The sequence below is a fragment of the Pogona vitticeps genome, chromosome 14 (assembly GCF_051106095.1).
Source record: "Pogona vitticeps strain Pit_001003342236 chromosome 14, PviZW2.1, whole genome shotgun sequence".
In the NCBI taxonomy this organism is placed as follows: Eukaryota; Metazoa; Chordata; class Lepidosauria; order Squamata; family Agamidae; genus Pogona; species Pogona vitticeps.
In genome coordinates, this window is record NC_135796.1 from 20,250,045 (window position 1) to 20,275,221 (window position 25,177).

Below are 25,177 nucleotides of genomic sequence, written 5' to 3' on the forward strand. Positions count from 1 at the left end.
CCCTGTGAACTGTGCCCTTTGTCCTCAGCAGAGGCAACCGGTCCAAGGCATGGGCAATAAATGCCACGCCAGAATGCCAAAGATCACCGCACAGGAGCGGTTCCCAGGCAACGCCTGCTCTAATTATTCTAGGTCTTACAACTGCACTCCTGAGGTTTATAGGCTTATGAAAAAGGGGGTCAAATTCTGCAAAGCTATTTACCAAGCATTCTCTTCCTAGGGTGCAAGGGCTCCCCAGGAGGCACTACGCAAACCATGTGCAGCGCCGACCAGCTTGCACAGAGATCCCCATCAAGATAGAGCTTTGCAACAGGCCTGCCTGGTGCCCCCGGGAAGGACGGCGGAGCTTAATTAAGAGCCGAGGACTGGCCCACTGCGCTCCAGCTGATCTCCACGGATAGAAATGCCTGCCACCACGTTGGTGGCCAGCAGTGAAAGAGCAGTCACAGGGGGCTCGTTGGCATGAATGGCAAAGGCCAACGTCAGGGGCAAGTCGGCTTCCAAGACAAGCTCCATGCTAAGCAAACATCCGGGGCGCCCCATGGCTGCCGCGGTGACTGAAACAACGAGCACTGATCCAGGTCCCTGCCCAGGGCCGGGGAAAAGGAGGCTGGCGTCCAAGCCCTGGCGTAAGTCCAGCTGATGGCTGAGGACAAGCCACTCCACTCTCTGCTCATCCCCTCCACCCCCACGGCCACCTTGCGTAGTAGAGAACAAGATTACTGCCTCATAAAGCGGTGTAGCCGGTCTATTAATAGCCCTTTTGACGAGCCTTTGCCGACGGGCCAGGCATCGTTTGCTGTGGGACCAGGTTTCCCCGGGAGGGAAGTGCCAGCATCCTGGGGGGCAGGGCTTCCGCGCACATCTGGCTGCCCTTCCCCAGCACTGACTCTTCATGTGTTAAATATGACAGCTTGATTTGGCCTGGCCTGACCTGCAAAGCACAGCAACATCTGGATCGATTTAAAGGGAGACTATAAGACCAACGACGATGACGGGGTGAGATCCTGCCATGCTGAACTTGGTCTGGGGCATTCCGTTTGTTAAAGAGAGGAGGAGGAGGAGGAGGAGAAAAGCCAGACTCCTCCCCGGCCAAGGCCAAAGTATTTCAAGACCCTACAAGTGACGGGTCTAGAAAAGAAGGTCCACCTCCCACGGATCTACCAGGGGAGTGGCGTCCCTGAGCTGCCTGGAAAGGGTCCCTGCCTCTCCCTCTTCCCCAACGTTTGCCAGGGTGTGGAGATAGGGTGGCAGCTGGCAAGGGCCCATTCGGTGCCCCCCCCCCCGCCCTTCCCTCCAGGCAACCAGGAGAGACTATGGCGCCCCCAACCTTGCCGGTGCCTGGAGTCTCTTCTCACCACCACCCACCAGCCAACCTACCACACCCTTTTAGGCTTTGCTTTTCAGCTCTGAGGACAAAGGCGCCAATCATCCTAGGCCCAACACTGTATCACCGGGAAAGTAAATAACAATAAACAAGGCTGGAAAAAGGAAACCAAGGATTTCCCTTGGCAGATTTCCCAGGCAGGCTGCAGTTCGAGGGGAGGGGGGCCTCTTGAGGAAAGGGGGGGAACACCCCTCCCTTTTAGGTACAGGAGAGTGCGTGGGGCCCAGGGTGGGCGCACGTCTGCACCCAAAGGGGCTCCAGTGACATCCCTAATTCTGCAAAGGGAATTAGGGTCCAAACCAGCTCCACCAAGAAGGGAATCGATGCCCGGTGGAAGGAGTGACGTGGCGCAACCGTCCGCCCAGAACACACACATGGCACCTGTCTCCCCAAACCCTGCAACGAGCTGCCAGCCTTTGGGCTGCTCAAAAGCCTTCCTCTGCCTGAAATAAAAACTTTTGGGTTGGGCAAACCCACGTGAGAGAAACGGGCTTCTGCACCTTTGTGGCTGGAGACCCTGCTCTGTGGGGAGAAGGGTGCGGTGCTGTGCCAGAAGCCCCAGTTAGTGCTTTGCTCCTCGGGCCAGACTGGAAGCTCCTTGGCGTTCCTTGCCCCTGGGGCAGGGAGTCTTTCCTGACGCCCAACTCTGCAAGCAACGCCGAGGGAGACATTCAAAGGCTCACTTTAAACAGAGCACCCTTCCTTTCCACCTGGCCTGCTGGAGGCAGCTGAAGGTCCCCATGACAACCACTCAGTCCTGGAGTCCAAGCGAGGAGGAGGAGGAGGCCCGTGAGCAGAGCGCAACGCCCTGCTTCTTCTCTGGAGACAAAGGTCAACGTCCTTTGGAAGTCCTGTCTTGCTGAACCACAAGGCAACGCCCTTTCCAGCAGGGTGACTCACCCGGCGCTCTTCTGTTGTGCTTCGAGGTCTGCTTAGGGTGATCCTGTTCGAATACCTACCAGGGAGCACATCACACCTGGGGCAAAGGCCCACACGACTCCACCAGTGGTCGAGGCCACTGTGGTGTTGAGAGGGAGAGTTTTCCCAAAGGACGGAGGTCAATCAATTTATTGCCATCAAAGTCCAAATGTGATTGGGCTCAAATCCGCCAAAAGAGAATGCATCTGGTGAACTTCCAGCCTTTGAGGGCATCCTTGGCCACCCAAACCAGACCCTAAATCCCCCCCAGCACATGGCCCCAAACCACCCTGCAGCTGCTGGCCAAAGGCACTCCCTCGCACACACACACACACACACACACGGCAGGGATCTCCTCATGTGCCGAAACGTCTGCATGCTTCAAATGTATTATTGTTCACTTAGGTACTGGTTGCATGCCCGTGCCGACTTTCCTTAAGCCAAGGGACACTATAGCAGGTCTGTACACATGGGTGCAGGTTTGTGTTTGATTTATAGCCCCCCCTTCCTCCCAAGAGCTCAGGACAATCAACAATTCATGTAAAAACACATACTGTAGTCAAAACGACAAAAAAAAAATCCCTAACACAACTAGAGGAAATACAAAGCAGCAGCAGAACATGGCTTTCTTCTCCTCTCGCAATAACAATTCTTTGAGGCAGACAAGACCAAGAGAGTGCATGTGACTGGGGGGGGGGGGGAGAGAGAGAGAGAGAGAGACTAAAACCCAGACTTCGTAGGTTCTTGCCCAGTCCTCCAATCGCTACGTGAACCTCTCTGCCTCTTCCAGTCTACCCATGGACTGACTCCCCTGGCTATGCTGTAAGACCGCTGCAACATGACCCAGCAGGGCTCTGCAAACCATGGTTGACCTAGCAAAGGGCCTCATCCTGACCTTGCACAGTAACTCTGACATTCAACATGCTGCCAGAACCAAGAGGGCTTTTCAGGAAGTCCGCATCGGTTCCAAGGAGTCCGGTCCAAAGCTGCAAGGCTGAAGCAGAACTGGAGGCAAACGTGGCCGGCCACCCTCTGGAGACCCCCCCCATCCCAAGAAGGCACAGGGGTAGAAGGGGTGGCCACACAAAGCCGACCAGGCCACTGGCAGAACTGGCAAGCTACAAGAGGTGACCCCAGAGTTTAAGGCTGCCCCCCTCCCCCAGGAATCAATACATCGTCCACACAGACACAACCAGTGACCCCAGCAACTTCCCGACCCCCCCCCCCCCCCCCGTTGGCTCAGGAAGCCCGGCTGCTGCCATCCCAACCAGAGACTTTGCCGAGTTCCAATGCAGGGGCCCTTCCCTTGCGACGCTGGAAGCCAGCCAAACGGTGTTCCATGGGTTTATAACCACAGGCATATTATGGTCTGGGTTGCTTTTTTGCCCATTCTTCTCTGCCACGAGAGCTCCAAAGACAGAGAGTGGGGCGGGGGGGGGGGAAATGGACAGGAGCCAGACGCTCCTGAAATGTCATGATAAGAATGGCATCAAAGCAGAAGCCGTGCTGGAAATGCCAGCGGGTGCCACCCTGGGAACCTCCTGCAGCTCAGCCGAGCCCAGACAGGCAGCCTCACCACCAACCCCCAGCACCTCCGTGGGGCCCATTCTGCAGAATGACCTTGGCCTGGCAGGGCTGCTCTGCCCACTTCTGTTCTCCCGAGACCCTTCCCCTTCCGAAGGAAACCCTGGGGAGAGCCTGCCAAAGCCGGCTTTTGTTCCGGGCTGACAGTGGCACCATTATTCCACAATTAAGCCATGAACCTCCCGCCCGAGGGGACGACTAAGGGAGGGATGGGGGGGATAGCAACAGGACCAAGGAGGACCGCAGGCCACCCAGTTCATTATTCTATGGTGTTTCCTCTTTTTGAGGGGGAGGGGGCAGGATGTGGCTAGCGGCTATACAGAAAAAAAAACACCTGTTCCCACATAATACAGGTATCTTCCAAACTCACACAACTCACTTTTCCATTTCAAGCCACACTGGGTTAATGGTGTGGAGAAATACAGGAGGTTTCCTTAAAATCCAATTTTTACCATTTTAGTAAATTTCAAAATTTAGATCAGATTTTGGAATGAGACTGTGAATTAGACACTCCCCTGATATAAACTATCTGCAGGCTGTTTGCAAAGGAAAAGTCTCGCGCACAGCACATGCCTTACAGCTGCACACTGTGCAACGCACACTGTTAGGTCTCATGACGATGATGATGATGATGATGATGATTAATACCCCGCCTATCTAGTCATTTCGACCATTCATTTCCCATAAACACATCATGGTTTTATGATGTTACTCAGGTTCAACATCTGGAGCCTTTGTGAGACTTTCAGCCCTGACAACCAAACTCAGCAGTTGCCACATAAAGAGGGCTACCGGTCCATGCCTTGTCCCCCCAGCCATCTGGTGGCTGGAACCTTGTTGAGAAGGTAGAGCAGGAACCGCACCCCCACCGCCGACGCCGCCCCACGACAGAAAGGCAGCTGCCTTGGACTGTTACATCAGCGCTTTGGGAGAGAGGCTGGTCTTCCAACCCAGTGGGTCTCATGCCCAGCCAAGGCCCCCTGGGCCTTCTCCTGCTTGTAGGCAGGATCCTCGCTCCTTCCCCTGGACAGGGCAGAAGCTGCCACTGGCACATTACTGAGGAGAAGCGACATCTAAAATTATCAGCACCTGGATTATTGCAAACACCCTAACCGGTTTGACCAGGAAAAAAAAAACCCATCAACTCTGGTATGCTCATTTCTTTCCCCTGTGGCCCTGACACTGGATCTTCTAACTGGTGATTTATAAGCCATGCCAGCAGGTAAAATACTCTTTCTGCAGCACCAGGAGTGTCCATGGGGCTCTCTCTGCATAAGAAGAGACAGATGGGCAAAGAGCAGCCAGTCGGTTTGAAAGTTTCATCATAACATGCCATCCAATTGATTCTGGTTGGTTTTCCTGGGGTTTTCTAGGCCTAAAGTATCTTTTTCCCACTTCCTTCTTCTGAGGCTGTACAGTATTTGCACAAGGCAACACAGGTTGATTCTTTTCTCCAGAGGCACATGGGGGCATCAATCTCCCAACCTGGATCTCAGGTTCTGTGGCTTGGCAAGCAACCAGCTCCCTGAATAACCCAGCTGGAAAGGGCTGTGGGAACTTCTGTCTCTGTCCATGTCAGCATGCATCTGAAATCCCGGAACTCTTCAAGCACGCAGAACTTAAAAGCAGTTTTGAAAAATGGATATTGCTCAGGCTCACCTTATGCATCACTGACCATGCACCAAACAAAGTTATTCAAGAGGAGGCCAGCTCCTCTCTCCAAGAAGCTGTCCTCCTCCGTTGACAGTCATTGAAACAAAAGAGAGCCATGTGGTCGACACAAAACACCAATGCAAGAGTAGGCAACAGACCTTTATAGACCACTAAAAAAACCATCATACAATCTGCGAGCTTTCGTGGATCAGGTTCATCCGTTTCATCAAGCATGGACCAGTGTGAGGAACTTAGTCCAAAAGTTCATGGCAAAGTGGCTTTTACCAGGCACATCTCTCTTCAGTGTCAGTCAGGAAAAGTGCTGCTATTTTAAAGTTACAGCAGAGGCAGCTATTTTGGATTGGGCCTCGTACCTCAGCTCTGTCACCCCAGCTGAAAGTCAGGGAACCCCAGCAAAATCTGGCAGGGACAGAAGAGAGGGACTGAGCTCTCCTTCCTCTTCCTCGTCCTCCCCTCCCGCCTCCTCTTCAGCCAGTCTGCTTCCTTCCCCGACAGACAGAGCACTAGAACAGACAATGCAGGTCAAAGATGGGCAAGAAATCTAAGGAAACCACCACCACCACCCCACTTTCAAAAGCAAGGCTTGCTTGTTAAGGCCAGCCCCACCGTTAGCTACCCGGGCAGTCAGGCAGGGCACTTTACAGCAGCCCAAGGTCTGTTCACCTTTCTTCTTTTCTGTCCTCGCAATTTCTAAAAGTTCCTGCTGTTCATTATAAACAAACTACAGCTATTTTCAAAGGATCCATGCTTTATCGCTGAGTGTGAACCAGAATACCTGGGGTGGGGGAAGGACGCCACAACATCCTCAAGGTTTGCCTTGCAATAGAAAAAAAGCAAAGTGTCCCACAGTGCTTAAAGCGCTCTCTGGGCGGTTTACAATTTAATTATACTGCCTACCCAAACAAATCCAAAGACATGAAAGTTGGAGGGCGGACACGGGAGGGCGCTGCTTGTGGGACACCCAGCGACCAGACCTGGACTGTCTCCCCTCTCTTTCCCCACAACGTCTCTGAACTAGGGAAGATTGCAACTCACTTCCCCTGAGTAAGCAGCACCTCTGAACTCAGCGGGACTTGCTTGCACTATCCATTAAGATGATGGACCCCTTGGTGCCTCTCCTCCTCCACGGTCTTCCTACATCCCCTCCTCCTTTTTCCTGGTGGATCTCTGCGTATTTGTATCAGGAACCTATAGGGAAAGTAACTTTATCATTCACCTTATATTTATTGTTTTTAGCCACTAAATTGGATTTATTATTACTCTGACTTGGCAGACCATAATGGAGCCCACCGGTCACATTGCACGTCAGTCTGCATTGGGACCAAGGCATGTGTGCGCATTGACTGGGAGGGCAGAAAAACAGGCCTCCTGGGCCAGTGTGGAATCACACTAAAATGCCATCATCTCATGCATTTTAACAAGCAAACATTGTCCTTCGTGGCTGACAGGATTCCAGAGTTCCCCTTGAAACATCAGCCACTCTTTTTCACCCACCACAAAATTTCCTCATGTTTGCTACCGAGGAAGAGGGCATTTATGACAGATCAGTGCCCATGTGTTAGAAGTCCCTGAAGACAGGTGCCAGCTTAATTTAATTATTGCAAACAACAGTTTATCTTGAACAGATTTTTATCTTTCAAAGTACCTAGAAGAGACACACGCTCGAGAGCATCCGCATTAAATTATCCTCAGAGATAGAGAGTAAGGAGTCAAAGAATATGAACTGGAGCCCACATGAGAGGATGATGATTCAGTTCACATCCTGCCATCTGTCAAAGACTTTCCCTAATCCTGCGCTTCATGTTGAAAACACAAAACTTCCAGTAAGCCAGATGCCAACACAGCACCTGTCTACGGAGATTAAACTGCTCCCTTTATTACACGCCAGTCCGCAGGGGCTGCTCCCAGGCAATCTGCAGAGGTGACTGAGCACTGCACTTGGGGAGGGGCCCCGATTAAAATGCAGCGCATGAAGGAGAAGGTTTAACTGGCAAACTCAGAACCCCTGAGCATAATCCTGCCTGCCCCCCTTCTGCAAGGTGACCCTGGTATGCTGCTCTGGAGTCCAGGGGGATGTTCAGCTTGGCAGTGCTCAAAAGCAGAGCTGTAACACACACACACACACTCGAGGGGTGCCCGTTGCAGGGGGGCCTGACATAACAGGTGTCACTGGGCAACAACCCACATTCATGGGCCACGGCACCAAAGCAGCTCCTCCTCAGAGCAGCCATGGGGCCGAGAGCAATCCAGACAGAGGGATTCCCCCAAGCCTTGCAGCTGCGGAAAGGTACGTTTTAGACTCCCCCCCCACCTCTCTCTGGGAATTGCAGTCCAAAACAGAACATGGGCTGATCTGTCAAGTGCCTCTGCCTCAGGGGTCAGCCTTTGCCACGTGGGAGTGGCTGTGGCTCCTCTCCCTCCCTCCCTCCCTCCCCCCACCTGTAAGCACCCTAGCCCATGCACCAAGCCACGGAGTGGCTGCTGGCGCTGAAGCAGGACCAAGCCACTTGGGTGGAGCAGGAAGGCTCGCCTCTTCCTCAGGCCTTCGTCCTTTCCCCAACCGCACCCCAAAGGAGGTCACTCCTGTCCCCATTCTGCAGGTGGAAGAACGGACTCCACCCCCAAGCAGGGAAGCCTGTTTTGCCAGGGCGGGGGATTGTCTTCATTTCCGTAAGGGTTGCTTCCAACTTGAGCCGGAAGCGAAGAGGCCCAGAGAAGAGATGAACAGCTGACCGGCCGGCAGATCCGCTCCTGGGCCAGGGCACGGAAAAGAGCCTGTCAAGGAAACGACATCCAGGAATCCTCCCTCTGACATGTCTGCTTTCTCTGTGCAGGGAGGAAGGAATCTGTTTACAATCTATTCAGTAAAAAACAGCGCCTAGAGCGTTTCCAAAGAATGGGAAAAAGCCACCCACCCACAAATGCAGGGCTGAGAAAGTCAGACAAGACCAAAACAAAAGCTGAGAAAGTCCTCTGCCAAGTTCCACCTGCCGTCCACAAAACCACCACCCTGCAAGGAGGCCTTCCACCCTGGCCCTGGAACAGAGCGGTGGCGCCAGAGGTCTTAGCGTCGGCTCAGCACCCTCAGGAGCACCATCCGGATTAACCTCACTTCAGAAAACCTGTACCTCCTGCTGAAACAAACCAGACATCCCCCCCCCGCACCAAGAAAGACATTCACAGAACCAAGAGTGACACCGTACATCATTCCAAGACCACGTGAGAGTTTCAACTGTCAAAACAACAACAACAATACACACAACCCCACAGCATCCCAAATCAGACGTTTCACAATGCTGTGAACTAATCCATGCAACCCTAACCCATCAAGCAGGAGAATCAGACAACGGCCATGGTGTCAGAAGATACACCCTGGCAATGGTGTGTGTGTGTGTGTGTGTGTGTGTGTGTGTGTGTGTGAAGCAACAACCTGCAGGCGTGTAAGTACAGGATGCCCTCATGCCAGGGAGCTGCTACTTCCACTGAACTTTCCCAAAATCAATATGGATTGGTTAATGATACCGGCCCCCTTCCCCAGCCGTTCTTTAAATACCCCTCAGGAAGGGCACATGGGTTCAAGAGTACCCACCTCCATTCTGTAACAGGTCCAAGTAGCTACCATATCTCATCCAGTTTAAAACAAAACACGGAGCGGAAAACAAGTACCCCCTTGCCAAGAAGCCCAGGACGGAGGCTGCTGCCCGGCTTCTAAGTTTTACAAGTGCAGGTTGTATCCCCTCCCTCCACAGAATTCACACACCCCACTGACTGTGTGCAGGGAATAAATGATTAATAATCTCTGAAGGAGAAAGAGGATAAACAAGGACATCAACTGCAGAGCCCAAGTGAGCATAATCATCTCAAACCTACCAACACAAATCACAGATGTCAGGAACCACTTTAATTATCCCACAAGGCTTTAATGAGGTTTGAATAGTACAGGTAGCTGTGCAGAAGGAAGAAGCCCCAGAAATAGCATTACAGCATGTTATGTATAGACACACAGACACACACAAATATATACAGTATATATAAAAGGAAGGTAAGATTAAGACTAGCTGTTTTGCTGGAATTTTTAAGTAAGATCCACCCAGGTTGGGAAGAAGCCAAGCCAAGCAGCCTAACTGATAAAGGGCGGGGGGGGGCACACAAAACTCCATCCTTTGTCTGCCTGACAGCTAACTAATGGGGATGGGAGGGAAGGAAGGGGACCCAGAGCAGGGCTGAGGGAGCCAGGGACTCCCCCACACACACACCCCGCTTGCTTTTCTTCCTCCTCCTCCTCCCCCCCCCCCCATTCAGCCACAGCTGTGGGTTTTTAATCCTATCAGAAAGGTCTGGCTTATTGGGCTGTTGGAAAGGGAGAGTCCAGGAGGGAGAGCAAAGCAAGAAAGGGGGGGGGGGGTGTCCATCCATCCATCCACCCATCCCCGCCCTCTCTCTCTGTGGAGGCCTGAGAGCCCAGAGAGCTTTCTCCTCTTTCCCCCCCCCTCCGCCCACCGTGCTTCCTTCTCTCCCAGGAGGATCCTGCGCGGCCCCCCCACCCCGCCGCCCTTTCTTTGGCAAAGCCCGAGAAGGCAAGGGGGAAGAGAAGCAGCAAAGGCCCCGCAGGGACCGGGGACCCCCCCACCCCACCCCACCCCACCCCACCCCACCCTGGGCGGCGCGTGCATTTCCTCCGCGCGCCCGGCGTCCAAGCCCCCTCCTCTTCCTCCTCCTCCCCCTCCCAAAGCAATGCAGGGAAACACCCAGGCGGCCAGGCCGGGCAAAAGGCAGGGCAAGGGTGGGGGGCACGGGGGAGGTCCCCCAGGCAGAAAAGGGGGCGGCAAAGGCATCTCAGGCGGCGGCTCTTTAGGGATCCACCTCCCTCCCTCCCTCTAGAGGAGAACCCTCACCCAAAGGGGAGAAGCAAGCAAGGCGGTGGAGGGAGGGAGGGGGGGCAAGAAAGGTCCCGGGCACCTGGCCGTCGAGCCAGCGGGACCGGGCTCGGTTGGAGGTCTGGGGGCCTGCCCCCCCCTCTTGCATCCGGTGCACGAAACTGGGAGGGGGGCGAAGGGGGGGCTGCAACTCCCGCCGAGGGAGGGGGGAGGGGGAGGGAAGGGGGGCCGCGAGAGGAGGGGGAGGGGCAGGGGCGTTTCGCAGGTGCCGCGGAGCCGAAGTCGTGGGGAAAGCTGAGGGGGGGAAAGGACGCCAACGGGCGGGGGCCCCCGGGGCCCGGCCTTCGTGGGGGGGGAGAGAGGGAGGGAGGGTGGAGAGGAGCCCCCAAAGCGGACGCGGAGCACGGAGGGGGGGGAACCGCGGCGGCGGGCTTTAAGCCAAGGGAAGGGGGGGCTGGGAGGAATCTGGCGGCGGCGGAGGGGGGGGGCTCCGGCCGAGGCGCCCCTTGCACCGACCCCCGTGCCTTCAGTTCTCACCTGGGTCCGGGACCTGTGCCCGTCCGATGCGCTGCGCGAGCCTGGCTCCTCGCGGGGCAGCCGAGCTTGGGTCGAGGGGCGTGGCCTACGCCTAAGCAGCTGGGGAGAGGGAGATGGGCGGGGCCTGCTGGGCAGCCTAACCCGCTAGTCGCGCTGGCTGAGGCAAGGAGGCGGGGCCGAGCGGGGGACGCGCCTCTGTTGCCACGGAGACCGCGCGTCCCGCTCCGAAAGGGGTTGGTCGAAAACAAGGGAGAAGGGGCGGGGCGGGACTTCTCGCGATGACGTACGAAAGGGGCAGTCCAGGAGGCGGGCGCGACCTAAAGGGCCGCGAGTTCGAGTCCCGCCCGGAGTTTTGCCGCAGGCGGGACACCTGCGTGAGGAGGCCCAGGACGCGGCTTTTCGGGGGAGGGGCTGCCGGGCCTGAGGGGCGCCCGCGCGGAGTTTTTGAGGGAAAGGCAGTTCGAGGAGGGTCCCTCGGAAAGCCGGGCCGGCCGGCAGCGCCCGCGCCGATTCCGCCCAAGCGCTTCAAGGACCGCCGGCGGGTCTCTGGGCGTCTCCGAGCGGGTGCCAGGCGGCTCCTGGCCGAAGCCTATCAGGGGACCAAGGAGCCGAGGGCCGGCTCCGGGCCCTTCGGATGGGGAAGCCGGCTGACCGGAGCCGCCCGGCCCTTGTGGGGGGGGGGAGGGGGCTCCAAAATGTTCTTTCCAAGCGGAACGTTACAAATGTGATTAAAAACAAAAACGGCCACTTGTTTTGTCTTTTAAAAAACTTATTTATTTTGAAAATACATCGAACCATAGAGAATATATAGCTTTCTTCTGTCTTTCTGGCCCCACAGAAATAAGTTACAATGAATATTCATTAATAAAACCTCAAAGTAGCACGAAGTGGATACTATAATATACAAAAGTAACAGCGGAGGCTGTGCCACAGGCCGGTGTTTCGACTTCAGCAGCGCTTTTGCACAAACGGTAAAAAGCAGCACTAGTTGGTTCCAGAAAGGAAAATGGGGGGAAAGCAGGTAACCTCTGGTAGTATCCAGACACCACCGGCAGCCTTTCTCCATTAAGGCAGCAGGACAGCACGCAGGCCATTCACGCCGCCCCTCTTTTATGTTTTGTGCAATTATGGCTCCAAAAAATACCCCAAGGCCCTCCTTAGGAGCCCGTGTTTCAGAGGGAGCCCCACCGATGTGGCCCCACGGGATGGGGGTCCACGGGGCATTTGGGAGCCCTTCAACCGTAACTTGAGACCTGAAAAGGAACAGGCAGCTTGGCTCTAGCTTTGGGGGGGGGGGAGCGGTGGGAAATGCTGCACGGAGGGAGGCTCCGTGGGAAGGGCTGTGCTTTGCAAAAAGGCACACGGCCGGCGGGCCCAGGTTTGGTGGGGATGAGGGGAACCCCACCCCATCCCACCCCCAACTCAAGCCCTGTGGGGCACACAAGATCCAGGCAGGCAGAAAAAGGGGGCGAGGGGAGGAGGCTGGGGAGACAGAAGAAGAAGAACAGGAATAAACAGCAAGAAAGATGGAGAAGGAAAGGCGAAATATTGTGGCATTTTAAAAGACCAACACATTTCTTTCAGTGCGAGCTTGAGTAGGTCAAAATAATTCTGCCTTACTCTCTCTTCTCCTTTCCTCTCTTTAATTCTGCCCACGTGCTGAGCTGGGCCAGCACCGTTACATCCTTTGAAACACCTTTGATAGCTCCATCCCTGATTGCCCTCTTCCTGCACACATGGGAAGATTACTGTACCGCCATTTGGACCTGGCACCCCCAAAAGCCAAAGGCACCCCCAGGTTTCACCCTGGAGGGCTGGAGGCGATCTGCCTTCTTTGGGCACTTAGGGCAGAAGATTCCACTGGGGGTGCAAAGGAGTTCAAACCCGAGAAAGGAGGAGCGGCTCCCCATGACAGCCAGAATCAGCCACCTGAGGTTGCTGCCTCACTTCCACCGCCGGGTGGGAGGGCATGGATCCCATGTATGCCTCCCTCTCCCTTCTAGGGGCAGCAACTTGGCACCTTGCTTAATTCATATCTCTATTTTCCCCTATACCATATATGTGCGTGTGTATGTGTGTACACACACACACACACAATATTTGAAATCTATATAATATATAACTATATAACTATGTGCAGAGCAATAATTTTCTGGTAAAATGTTTACAATACATGTTTGATGACACTGGCACATATAACTCAGTTTGCATAACAGTTCACACAGAGAGAAATTTCAGGACACATATGCACAGAACCCAGAAATACAAGTAAATAACATTTCCTTTGCATTGAAGAGGCTTCTCACATGCACACAGCACACACAGAGAAAACAGCACTGCTAACGAGTGGCTAAATGTGCTCTCTCACTGCAGAGAGGCTGCAAATTCTGGGCAGGGCCCTTCCTTGACCTTTCAGGAAACGAAAGAGGGCTTCCGGAAACACTCAGACTGCACTTGCTCACCTGGTGGCCTCCTAACGTGCTGGGAGGCGACACCCCCGAGCCCAGTGGTGGTGGTGGTGGTGGTGGTGGAAGAGAACGCCACAGAGCTCTTTCCTGACCCTGTGGCCCAGGACGTTCTTTGGACACCAAGGCGCGCCACATGGGGGGAGGAAGCGCCCTGCACTGAAACCAGGCCAAGATCATGAGGTGCACCAACCACAGGTTCCACCTTTGTCCCACCCGTTCCTTGGCATTCTTCTAAGGCGCAGCAGGTGGGGTTTCAGCTTTCCATGCAGTGAAAGTTAGATGTGGCAGAGAAGGGAAGCGAGGTCAAGTGAGGAAAAGTGGAGGCCGAGCGACCCAGAAGGAATTCACACGGAGGATTCCTTCTCTCCACCTTCCTCCTGGCAGCTCTCCTGCTGCCTCCTACTCGCTCAGCTCCACGTGAGAGATGGATGCCCCAGGACGCCCCCTCCCTCCCTCCCTCCCTCCCTCCCTCGGTTTCCTGAAGAAAGTCCACTTCCCAACCTAAAAGGGCCTGCGGGCTGCTTTAGTGCTCTGGGTGCGAGAGATCCAGGAGCTGCAAGGTGTGCACTGGAGAAATGTGTTGCTAACAGGAACAAAGGCTTGTGCTTCGAAGACAGACAGACAGACAGACAGAAAGACTCGCATGCATCCTGAGAGGAAGCCCAACATGGATAAAATGCATGTGCATGGATCCATACACACACACACACACACAAACACACACACATGCTGCCCACAATCAACCCTCCTTTAAACTCTCCCTTCTATCTGGGTAGTCATCTCTTGAGAGGAAAGCAAAATAATATATATATACATTTTTTTTAAAAGGCAAACTGGCTTCAACAGAGGGAGCTGCCTTGGTTTCCAATCAAGGTGTCTTCAAGCCCCACCACCACCACCACCACAGGGTAAGGCTGACTTGTGCTTTTCTCCACTGGTGAAGCCCAGTTGTGCCTCGGAGCTGGGGGCCCAGTTCCTCAAGCAAGAGTGACTGCCTGGGGGGGGGGGGGAGTCTGGCCTAGAGGGAGCCTTGTGGAAGCCCACCACCTGGGCATGGGTCAGTGGAGGCCGGCCAGCCAGCCAGCCAGATGGACCCTGCTTTGGCCTGGGACAAGAGGGAATGCCTCCACCACCACCACCACCACCACCACCACTACCTGGCCCCACCTGGTCTCTGAGGGTGGTGGTCATGGGTTCTGCCCCTCTTCCCTGTAAACCTGGGGTACAGGGTTACTGCCAGCCTAATAGGAAACTCTGGCCAGTGGCAGGGGGTGGGGGAGACCCGGCCTAAGTCAGTCATTTCCTTCTCCAGCAAATATTTCCCAGGTAATCCAAAGCAGAGCTATGGCTGTTAAAAGAGACCAAAGGTTCTTCTGGAAAGGCATCTCTTCCTGCCCCCCCCCACCCCCTGGAAGAGAGGCAGCCAAGGAGCTTCTGCAAAGCCCTTCCCCAGCAGGGCAAAATAGGGTGGTGGGTCAGCAGGCAATGCCAGAGTGTTCCCACCAGTACAAGCACCACATGGGGGGCCACACACACACGGACGGACACACACACACAGAAGCTACTTGGGGAGGGAGGCTCTTCAGAGTGACCCGCGTCCAGAGAGGTCCCCCTGCCCTCTCCACACGGCTGCTCCCTCCCTCAAGAAGGCGAGGAAGATTTCACTTGGAAGTGAGGAGCCCACCCATGGCCTCGGTGCAGCAGGGGGCCCGGCGTGGGACTGAGGAGGCCCATGCTTTGGGAGGGGGAAGATATGGCTGAGCATCCGCCACACACCCGGAAGCCACTGCCGTGGCGACAGGATTAGGCACCCGTTTAGCCAAGACCTTTGGGGGGAATTTTTTTTTTAAATCAAGCAAAAGAACTCCTTTAGGCTTCCCTTTCTTCAGGGTTTTAAAAACACCGGCATTTAAAACAACCCAAAGAATCCAGACATTTATCCTCAACAACATTGCCCACAGCTCCCAGTGCACCAGTGCTCCCAGTTGCACCACCCAGCGGATGGGCAGATCCCATGCCAGTCAGGGCAACGCAGCAGGAGGGCTCCAGACACGGCGGCCTTGCTCCACAGTCCACCTCCCAAACTGGCATGGCATTAGGAAGCTGGCAGGGGGGGGGCTTTGAAAGGAACCAGGCCCCCTCCAGCCAGGGAAGGGCAGCGTGCTGCCACGGAGGTTGCTCGTGACACCCTTGGAGCAGGGAGGAGGGCTGCTCTCCCCAAGGGCGCGTGCGGGGCTTCCCTGCCTTTCTCACAGAGTCTCCCCCCAGGAATCTCTCTGAGAGGCAAGATCAGAATCAAAGAGGAGGGAAGGGCAAGGAAATATGCTGGTGGCTTAAAACGATATTCTCCCCGGGAGGAAGAGGAAAACAAGACCTGAAGGCCCCAGGGGTGCTTTTCAAAGCCTCCACTGCCTCCCAAAGTTCATAAAAGTGGACATTCATATAAACAGCCAGGCTGTGTCACTCCCTCCTCACCCCATCCTCCAGAGAAGACTTGTGGCCAGGGGACAGGCCCCCACCCCGAGAAAGCTGTGGCTCTTCTGAGTTCTTTGGTTAATCACCAAGACAGGGGCCGAGGTCAGGAAGGGGCCTCGGTCTGTCCCACCCGGCCAGCGCAATGACTTGGTTGGGGGGGGGACGGGACGGGACACACCCACACACACACACACCCTTCAAGAGTTCACTTGAGATCGCTCAGAGTGCCAGGCTCTCTTTCCGAGTGCCACCCTCAGCCGTAAAAGCTTTGTCAAGGACGGTGCCGCTTCCTCCAAGGGGTGGGGGTGGGGGTCAGGCCATTTCCTGAATCACTTGTTCTCAATCAGAGTCTGGACTCTGTACACAAGGTCTCGAGCCAGCTTCAGGATCTCTTTGGTGTTGTGGCGCTCAGCCATTTCTGGAAGAAGAGGGAAAGGGTTGAGCAGAGGCCACCAGGAAGAAGGCAAAGTGGCGAAGGAATCCCAGTGGGATCCCTGCCCCCAACCCCAGTCCTGGCACCATTGCAGAAAGAGACCAAGCTGTTCCTCCCTCCCCTCCCCCCCCAAAAAAATGATGGCTTTGTCACAGAGGCCTGTCTGGATCACGGATCGGGAGCACCAATGGATTTCCTGCCCCCTGACCAGAGACTCTCCGATCTGTGACCCCTCCTCTGCCCCTGAGGCACAAAACTGGCGCTTGCCTCTTCAGGAAGCCAAGGGACCACCTTTCTTCAGCGCCACAAGAGCAGCAGCAGCAGCAGCAGCAGCAGAAACCACGTCAGGCAGGGTTTGCTCCGTGGCACGCCACACAAAGCACCCCCAAAGTCCTGGTTTCAAGACTCCCCGAGGGAGAGCCCAGAAAACTCACTTGTTTGGATGGCAAGTCCTCAGTTCCGACAGCCTCCCTGGCCACTAGTTTGGGGACTTTGGGGTCTGTAGTCAAAAAACTCCATTTCCCAAACTCCAGCCCTCAGCTCAGCTGGAGGTGACAGCTGGTACCTCTCAGATTCGGTCCCATGGCCCCGGGGGGGGGGGGGGCCTCAGTGTTCAGCCCCACTCCGAGATGGGGCTGTCAGACTCCAAACCGTACCGTTAAAGAACTTGATGATATCTGTGAAGTCCATGTTGTTCTCTAGGATGATGTCTCGATAGACCTCCACCAGGGCCAGAGCAATGAAGAGGACGTAGTGGGCAGAGGAGATCCGAGTGGCTGCCCAGATGGTCTCCCAGACAGAAAAGACGTCATTGTAAACGAGTTCTACAAGGAAGGAGCACCAATGAGGAAGAGCCCACAGAGGAGCAGCTCGGATCCCCCCCAACCCCACCCCGAGGCCTTTCCCCTTCCTGCCTGCCCCCCGCAATTCAGCCAAAATGACTCCCTAGCAGATAGACCCTCCTACCCCTCTCACGCAAAGAGCTGCAGACTAGCCGAAAGGGAGGAGGAGGAGGAGGAGGAGGAGGAGGAGGAGGAGGCATGCGCTTCAGGCCACCCTCTCTGCTCCCGCTGAGCATCCAGGTACACCTTGTTCAGTGACCGTGATCCCAGCACTCTCGTACGTACGACTCTTGCGCCCTCTCCCAAACCCCCACTTCTCAGGAACCTTCGAGGACAAATGTATCTGTTCTCTGGGTCTGGAATCCACCCCAGCTCTCCACACACCTCGCTTAAAATCCAGGAGGAACCAGCGATAGCAGAAGTAGAAATGTGTGTAATCGCCGTTCTGGTGCATCAGCTCAAAGAGTTCCGAGTCCAAAATCTGCCAGGAAGGAAAAGGAAAAAAAAGGCTCTACAGACCTTTATTTGCCCACATCTGTACGATGCAATCTGCACAAAGGGTGTGTGTGTGTGTGTGTCTGTGTCTGTTTATATGCTGGTACCCCATGTGCTGGAGACACCCCTACCCCTGGTACAACCTCTTCCCGACAATGGGAGAGGAATGGCTTGGGCTTTCAGCATGGAGAAGGAAGGCCCCCTGTGGAGGCACAGGCGGGCGTCTCCATGGCTAACACAGAACACACTGCCAGGAGGACACGGGGCACAAGCCAACCTCGCCGCCTGTCTGGTCCCACCCGTCCCCTGCCCTGCCCTGCCTGGTTTCAGGTTGTCGTCCACCTTGGCCAGCTGTGGTGCCAGTCGGGCAGCCTGTCTCCTTTCTCCTTCCTCTGGCAGGCCTGGCGCCTTTGGGCAATGAGGAGACCAGCCTCTGACGCATCTCCTCGCTCAAGGCACAGTGGCCCTCCCAGGAAAAATGAGAGGCCTCCCTCGCCATGCCTCCCACGGGGGCTCTTGCACGCCAAGCACTGATCTAGGTGGGTACCTGGATGAGGGAGCGCATGTTGGCAAAGTGGGTGTCCATCGCTCCTCCGTGGGGAAAGTTTTGGTTCATCCTCTTCATGAGCTCCGTGAAACAGCTGAAAGCGAGGGCTTCTGGGCAGGGAGAAGGTGGGGGGGGGGAAGCGCGTGAGAGAAAGCGAGGGACTGCAGCCTGGCCCAGAGCAGCCCTCCTCCCATTCTGGTCCTTTCCAGAAACTGCTGGGCTCCAACTCCCTGAGAAGCCGACAGCCCAAGACGCCGAGTGCGAAGTCCGCAGCCGCTGGAAGGCCCTCAAGGAGCCCCAGCCCCCAACCCCCCCCCACCTGGGCTCCATTCAACGCCCCTCCTGCAGACACGAAGGGGCTTCAGTGCCCTTCCCTCTCATTTAAGAAAAAGCGGTTTTACTAAAACAATGGGAAGGAAGCCCCCCCCCCGCTTTCAAAATGTCCTCCCTCCCGCAGACTTGGAGGGGCAGGATTCTCGGGGGGGGGGGAAGGCTGGGAGGGGCTTGAGGGTTGCAAAAGAAGGGCCTATGTGGGCCTTGAACAGGAGGGTTAAAAGCAGATCCACCAAAGGGATCCCCATGTTTGGGGCACAAGGTTTCTGAAGGGCACCATGTCGGCACCCTCAGGAGCGGGAGAGAGCAGCGGGAGGGGCAGAGGGAGGCCCCAAGTCTCCGTCCAGCCTTCCGGCCGCCCTTCGGGCACTCACCGTCGTCCAGAATGACGAGCAAAGGGGCCAGCAGATCACACATCCCCTGCACGTAGCCGACGTCAAGGTGGTGCCAAACGTAGCTGGTGGGACAGGAAAGGGCGAAGAAGGACCCCTTGGGGACCAGAACTGCCCGGAGTCTTCCTCCTGGACACGTTTGCCTGCCCCCCCTCCCCCCACCCTCCCAAAAAAGAGAGATGAGAGAGGGGGAGGGGAAAGGGGCCGAAGCTTGCCGCTGCCTCCTCCTCCTGCTGGGTCTTTCATGGCCAGGGTGCAGACGATGGGGCACTCAGGTGTGGACGGCTCATTGGGTTTTGCTCTCAAACAAGAGTGCTGTGGGACGGCCACCATTTATTTACTGAATTTAAGGAACGTTACCAGCCACCTTCTTGAAATCAAAACCAGAAGCAAATTCTAGGCAACTTTCAAAGGAGAAATCCAAACAAAATGTTAACGTATCAATGTGTTACATCTTTGCAAAATGTAAATGTATTTGCTTATGATAGAATGTATCATTAGGACCAATTCGTAAAACAGGAGCTGCAGGAGAACCGCCTTTCTGTTGCAAGGCATGTAAAAAATTATGAAGTGGGTGAAAGAAAGCGTTCCTGAAGAGGAGTCACAGTTGAAATCAGCCATTCTCAGGAAAACCAAGAGCAAAGTCTGCCAGCCCAGCCCTCCGGGTGGTGTGAGGGCAGGCATTGTGGAAACGGAACGCCGCCCCCCCCCCCACCGGCCGGCCCCGGGCGGGCAGTTACCTGCACATGACGTTGCGAAGTTTCTCTAGGTTGGCAGGCGTGAAGTACCAGTAGTTCCGGTCACACCTCTGGACGTCCTTCTCGATGCGGTGCAGGTTAATGGTGTACAGGTCCAGAAGCTCTGGCTGCAAGAAGCAATGGCGGTGTGTGTGTGTGTGTGTGTGTGTGTGTGTGTGTGTGTGTGTGTGTGTGTGTGTGTGTGTGTGTGTGTGTGTGTGTGTGTGTGTGTGTGAGTGAGTGAGTGAGAGAGAGAGAGAGAGAGAGAGAAAGAGAGAGAGAAAGAGAGAGAGAGAGAGAGAGAGAGAGAGAGAGAGAGAGAGAGAGAGAGAGGCCAATTATGGAGGCTCGCCTGCACCTGTGAGTCTCTGTAAGGGGTTGTGCTAGGACACACCCAGGGCAGGGCTGCGCTCCAGTGGGTAAAGCTCGGCCTTCGCTAGAACTCTTTCCTCTTGGCAGTGTTTCAAAAATAATTCGTGGTCCTTCCTTGTCAGGAGGTTAGAAGGAGGACTCACCAGGTTACTCTCCATTTGTTATGACTGTTCTTAGCGTTGGGAACACCAGGGCATATTCTGCAGGAAATTACTGAGCCACTCCGAATAACTTAACACTTTGGGTAGCTACGTGACTTATAAGGAGTTACTTCCAAACTCCGATCGAGACTCTAGATTCCTCTTAATTCTCCACCTCTAAATGGTTCTGCTCATCCTGGGAAGGAGGACAGCTCCCGACAGCTGCTGGAGATCCTCTCCAAGCAACCTTCTGGCATCCACATCCCAGCTGGCGCGGCCTACACACCTTCTAGCTGGTTAAAGGATAAATCGAGAACGCTGCCTTCGGTACTGAATACACACTAATCTGGTGCCACTTTTGCTCTTTCCTTTGCGGTCCCCGTTCCCATGTACGGTTTTTCTCTTAAGCTGCACCTTTCCCTACTAAATAGTAAGTGGCAGGTGGCACTAAACCAACACCACTAGTAAATAAGTAAGCAAATAGATAAGTCACCTCAAAGGCAACACAACTCCAGGGGTGTGGTTTCAAAGAGCTGCTTTTCAAAATCAGAATGCGCAGGAGGCCACCATCCCCGTCCAGCCCTGTCAGGGTTTGAGGTGCTGGAAGGAACGGCCTCCCTGCCCCTGACCCTCCCCCTCCCCCTCCCCCTCCCCAAAGAGATGGACGGGGCAGTTCTTAGCTTCGCCAAGCCCCTCCTCCATGGCAACCCCCACCCCCACCCTGCCAGCCACCCCTCCCAACTCACAGGATAGGTGACCCCTGAGGAAGAGACAGGGGAGATGGCGCTCAGGGTCAAGTCGGTGACGGCCAAGGGGCGAGCATCCGGCTGCGGCGGGTAGAGGCTTTCCATCTCTGGCTCCTCCGACAGGTCGTCCTCCTCGTCGCTCTCCAGGGAGTTGGCCGGCTCCGTGCCGTGGCCCACCCAGCTCTCCGTCCGGTCCCCTGTCCGAAGAGGCACCCCCCTCTCTGGATCAGGAAGCTTCTCGCCCATCAGAAAAAACTCGTCCAGCTTGCCCTCCGCCAGGGGGAGGTCCTCGTTCAAACTGTCCTGGCCTTGCAGCCCTTTGTCTCTCGCGCTCTTCCCATCCGCCAGGAGGCTTTGCAGGGTGAGGGTCTCCTGGCCGGCCTCCATCCTCATGGGGGCAGAGTGGTGGGGGCCCCCGGCCTCCCCAGCCTCGGCAGCACCGTCCTCCTCCGTGCTGCTGCCGAAGCCGCGCTCCGAGGAGGCCAAAAGAATGGAGAGGTTCCGGGAGGAAGGGTGGCTGGAGTCTGGTGAGCCGCGCGCCCCCCTGCCAGGGACAGTCCCGTTGGAGACGTCGTCCGGTCTGCCCTCCTCCGGCTTGGGTCCCACTTCTGGCTCTTCTAGTTCTTCAACAGACTCAAACACCTGGTCAGGCAGACACAAGGAGCCAAGATGGGTCGGGCCGTTCTGGTCCAACCCGGAACGGGTGCCTGAGGAGCGAAGAGGGAAGGCCTCGGGGCTCAGAGCCTGGAGTCCGCCCTGGGAGACCCCGAGGAGCCCAGGGCCGGCCCTTACCTGGGCACTCCCGCTGGAGTCGCTGTGCAGCCGGGTCAGGCTCTGGGGGCCGGAACTCCCACTCTGGGAAGACTGGGAAGAGAAGAAAGAGGGACAGAGATGGAGGGAGGGAGGCAGAGGAGATGAGCCGCCCCAGCTAGGGCCGCTCCAGCAGGCTGGAAAGTTACTCTCAAACTGCAGTGCACTATGGCCTGCAGGAAGGAACTCGTTGTGTCATTCTTCATTATGGCATTGATAACAACATTCCAAGGCTTCACTCATAACTTTTTAGCTACCTTTAAAAAAGAACTCTTAGAATGGCCAGACGCTAGCCAGATTCCCACTAGAAATACTTCCATCCTTAGTATCTCCTAAGTAAACAATAATCTTTACATCAATAAAAGGAACTTGTTCCCATTCCTCACATCCCTTCAAAATGTGATTTTATCAGACTCAAGATAAATAAATAAATAAATAAATAAATAAATAAACAAACAAACAAACAAACAAACAAACAAATGGGGGTGGGGAATCCTGTTACACGGAAGTAAGGGTCATCCTCACGCACCTTGAGTGCTTTCCTTACAGACATGCAAATCTTTCAAAGTGATGGGCCTGAGGATGGAGACATGTTTATCTCACATGGAGGTATGTTTCTCTCCAGGTGACCACTTATAAGCTAAACACAGTTGAATGTGCGACGAAGGCCAGCTGGCCTGAGGAGAAGCAGAGCCAGCCCAGCTCTGCGCTGCCCTTTGCCTCGTCTCCCGTCCAGGCGCTGGTCTCCTGCTCGTTCGGAGTGAATCCCAGGGGCCTCCCTCCTCCTGGATCCCCTCGCCCAGCAGGCACACGGCTCACCTCACTGCTGAGGGTCGAGTCCCGGTGCATCATGCGCTCCATATGGGAGTCCACGCTGGCTCCCGAGGAGCACTTGGCCAGGGCAGCGGCGTGCGACTCCTTCTCCCGCTGCCGGACGATCGCCTCGCAGCCCAGCCATTCTGCCATGGTCTGCTCGTAGCAGGCGCGGGTCTGGCTGTCAACCTACATGGCCGAGAGAAAAGTAGGAGAAAGCAGCCACACGGCGGGCCCCTTCTCCACGGGAGAACAGGGTCGGATGAACGTCACCTGAGCCACAAAAGTCCACAGCCAAGCCCTGGGAGCCCCTGGACCCACCATGAGCCACACCTCCCCACCCAAACTAACCTGGAAAGGATCCTGAGGCGGGGGAGTGGGGGGCGTTAGGAAGGGGCAACCTCTTTTTAAAGTGGGTATTGCTAGACCTGGCAACTTCTAGGAAAGGTGATGCTCAATTTTTGATGGGTTTATTCTTCAGTCTGGAGAACCTTGGGGCATCACGAAATCAGATGTCCTGGGAGAGGGGGTACGTGTTGTCCACAAGCTGCATTATTTCTACCCCCCAACACACACACACACACACACACACACACACAGAGAGAGAGAGAGAGAGACAGAGAGAGAGAGAGAGAGACTTTCTCCCTCCCTCTCTCTCTCTCTCTCTCTCTCTCTCTTTTAAAGTAATACTCACCTCTCTCCTCTCTGCTTCTGACATCTCCAACCGGTAATGGCCCAGGAGGAAAGGCCAGACAGCTTTGCGGATCTCATGCTGTACTCCTCCAAAGTAGACCAGGCGCAGCAGCTCCTTCTCCTCATAGCTCTGCAAAGAAAAAGAAATGAAGGCCAAAACAGTGGCGGTGATGACGATGGGGGCTCCATCGTGTGTTTGTGTGTCCGGCCCTGGCAGCTGCCAGCTTCTTCTGCCCTCTGTCTGACCTTAAAAGACCAAGGGCAGCTACATGAAGGCACCATCAAAAGAAGCTTTTTCATCAATGTTTCGTGGAAACTGTTTCTATTCCAGCAAGCAGTTTGCGGTAAAACGAGATACAAAGAAACCGAGAACAGAAAACAATGAAACAATAAAACGATTGAAACAGAAAACAAAACAAGAGGCAATATACACATTACCTTTTGCTCTGCTTTTTTGCTTCAGTACAATGTGACTTCTCAGGACAACAACGGGGGAAAAGTCTGGGAAAACGAGCCGCCTTCCACCCCTTGCCTCCGGGAGCCCTTGGCTGGGGAGCCGCGGCTGGTCTCTGCCGGGGGGGGGGGGGCAGCGGGGGGGGGGGTTCTGCTTCCCCAAAAGTTCTCCAGCTGGAAGCCAAGCCAACCTGGCCAGCCTGGGGCCCACGGAGCCGAGCCAACAGCCCCTCCCTTCGTGAAATGGGGGGAAGGGCGAGCGCCCCGCAGTACCGTGCTGTCCTGCAGGAACCTCTCCCAGATCTCGACGGTCAGGCCCCTCCTGGCGTCGCACGGCACTTCAGGAGACACAATGTCATGGTTCACCAGGGCTGACAGGTGTGTTCGCACAGTGGAGAGGTGGCGGCAGTAGGCGAGCCCTGCAGCAAGCATGGGAAGCAAGAAGCAAGAAGACCTCGCAGGAGCCCAGCAGAAGCGGGGGGGTGGGGGGTGGGGTGGGGAAACATCCCCTTGGCAGCTGAACTCCCCCCTCTGCCCCACCCCATCCACCCTCATGATGCCTCAGACGACAGTTCCCGTCACGGATTGTGGCCCCGAAGGCTCTGCATCAGGGAATCAAGCGAGACTCACATCCATAAAAGGCTCTGGAGAGGATCTGGTACTTCATGTTATCACACAGCAGTTTTAGGGGGGCCCTGGGGAGAAATTAAAGGAGGAGATGAGGAGAGAGTAGGAGAAGTTCCTCTTTATCCCCATATTTTTCACTTATTGCCTAATTCAATCCAACCCAAGGCACCCCATTTGAAGGAGGCATGGAAAAGGGTTGACACGTTATTTCCTCGTTATAGCGCCCCCCGCCCGCCTGCCCGACACCCCCAGCTTGGCTTGGTTTCCTTGCCTTTCATGGCTGCAGCCGTTGGATGGACCACCCCCCATGGGGCCGCTCTGAGAGCAGGAGGAGCAGGAAGACGTGCCCGTGCCCGGTTGCCACATGGAAGGAAGGGCGCTCGCTGGGGTGTCCATCAAGTCCTGGGGGGCTACAGTGGGAGGAAAGAAGAGGACAACAGCCGGCCGTTGAGATCAGGATCCTTAACAGGAACTAAAGAAGCAGACAAGAAAATAAAAGGGGGAAAAAAGCCTATACCAAAGACGGACACCCCCTCACCCTGAAGGGAATATTGGGAAAGGGAAGAAGGCTCGTAGGGGGGGGATCTCAGAAGCTGTCAGGAACCAGAAATGCCCCCTTTTTCCTGGGCCCAGGATTGTGGGCAGAACGAGTTTATGTCCCTCATTCTGAACATGGAAATGATGTCCAGCCATGAACAAGCAGGGCCATCAGCGCCTTCGACCGTTCCCTTTGGGCAGCAAGGCCAGAATGAAGCGCGCAAAGAGAGGATCACTGCTGTATGCAAAGTAATCCAGTCTCCACCATGTGTTCAAGCCCAAAACCA

General features: G+C 55.4%; 2 protein-coding genes across 5 annotated transcripts in view; both read right to left on the reverse strand.

The window, feature by feature from the left end:
* Positions 1-11,084, reverse strand: part of KIAA1671 (KIAA1671 ortholog) — a 46,910-nt gene extending 35,826 nt beyond the window's left edge. For both annotated transcript variants that reach the window (XM_072983406.2, XM_072983405.2), the window contains exon 1: positions 10,978-11,084. The gene's annotated coding sequence lies outside the window, so the exon portion shown is untranslated. The remainder of the gene's footprint in view (positions 1-10,977) is intronic.
* Positions 11,085-11,725: 641 nt separating this feature from the next.
* The window catches only part of SGSM1 (small G protein signaling modulator 1), a 31,624-nt gene continuing 18,172 nt past the window's right edge, over positions 11,726-25,177 (reverse strand). For 2 of the 3 annotated variants that reach the window (XM_072983408.2, XM_072983407.2), the window contains exons 12-24: positions 24,625-24,763; positions 24,357-24,421; positions 24,000-24,145; positions 23,275-23,403; positions 22,587-22,769; positions 21,750-21,821; positions 20,958-21,599; positions 19,703-19,827; positions 18,945-19,027; positions 18,238-18,347; positions 17,580-17,676; positions 17,010-17,177; positions 11,726-16,338 (exon numbers count right to left, since the gene is read on the reverse strand). In XM_072983408.2, the coding sequence (XP_072839509.2) occupies positions 16,250-16,338; positions 17,010-17,177; positions 17,580-17,676; positions 18,238-18,347; positions 18,945-19,027; positions 19,703-19,827; positions 20,958-21,599; positions 21,750-21,821; positions 22,587-22,769; positions 23,275-23,403; positions 24,000-24,145; positions 24,357-24,421; positions 24,625-24,763 (2,048 nt within the window). In that variant the 3' untranslated portion in view covers positions 11,726-16,249. The remainder of the gene's footprint in view (positions 16,339-17,009; positions 17,178-17,579; positions 17,677-18,237; positions 18,348-18,944; positions 19,028-19,702; positions 19,828-20,957; positions 21,600-21,749; positions 21,822-22,586; positions 22,770-23,274; positions 23,404-23,999; positions 24,146-24,356; positions 24,422-24,624; positions 24,764-25,177) is intronic. The other variant, XR_012081909.2, reaches the window with a different exon arrangement.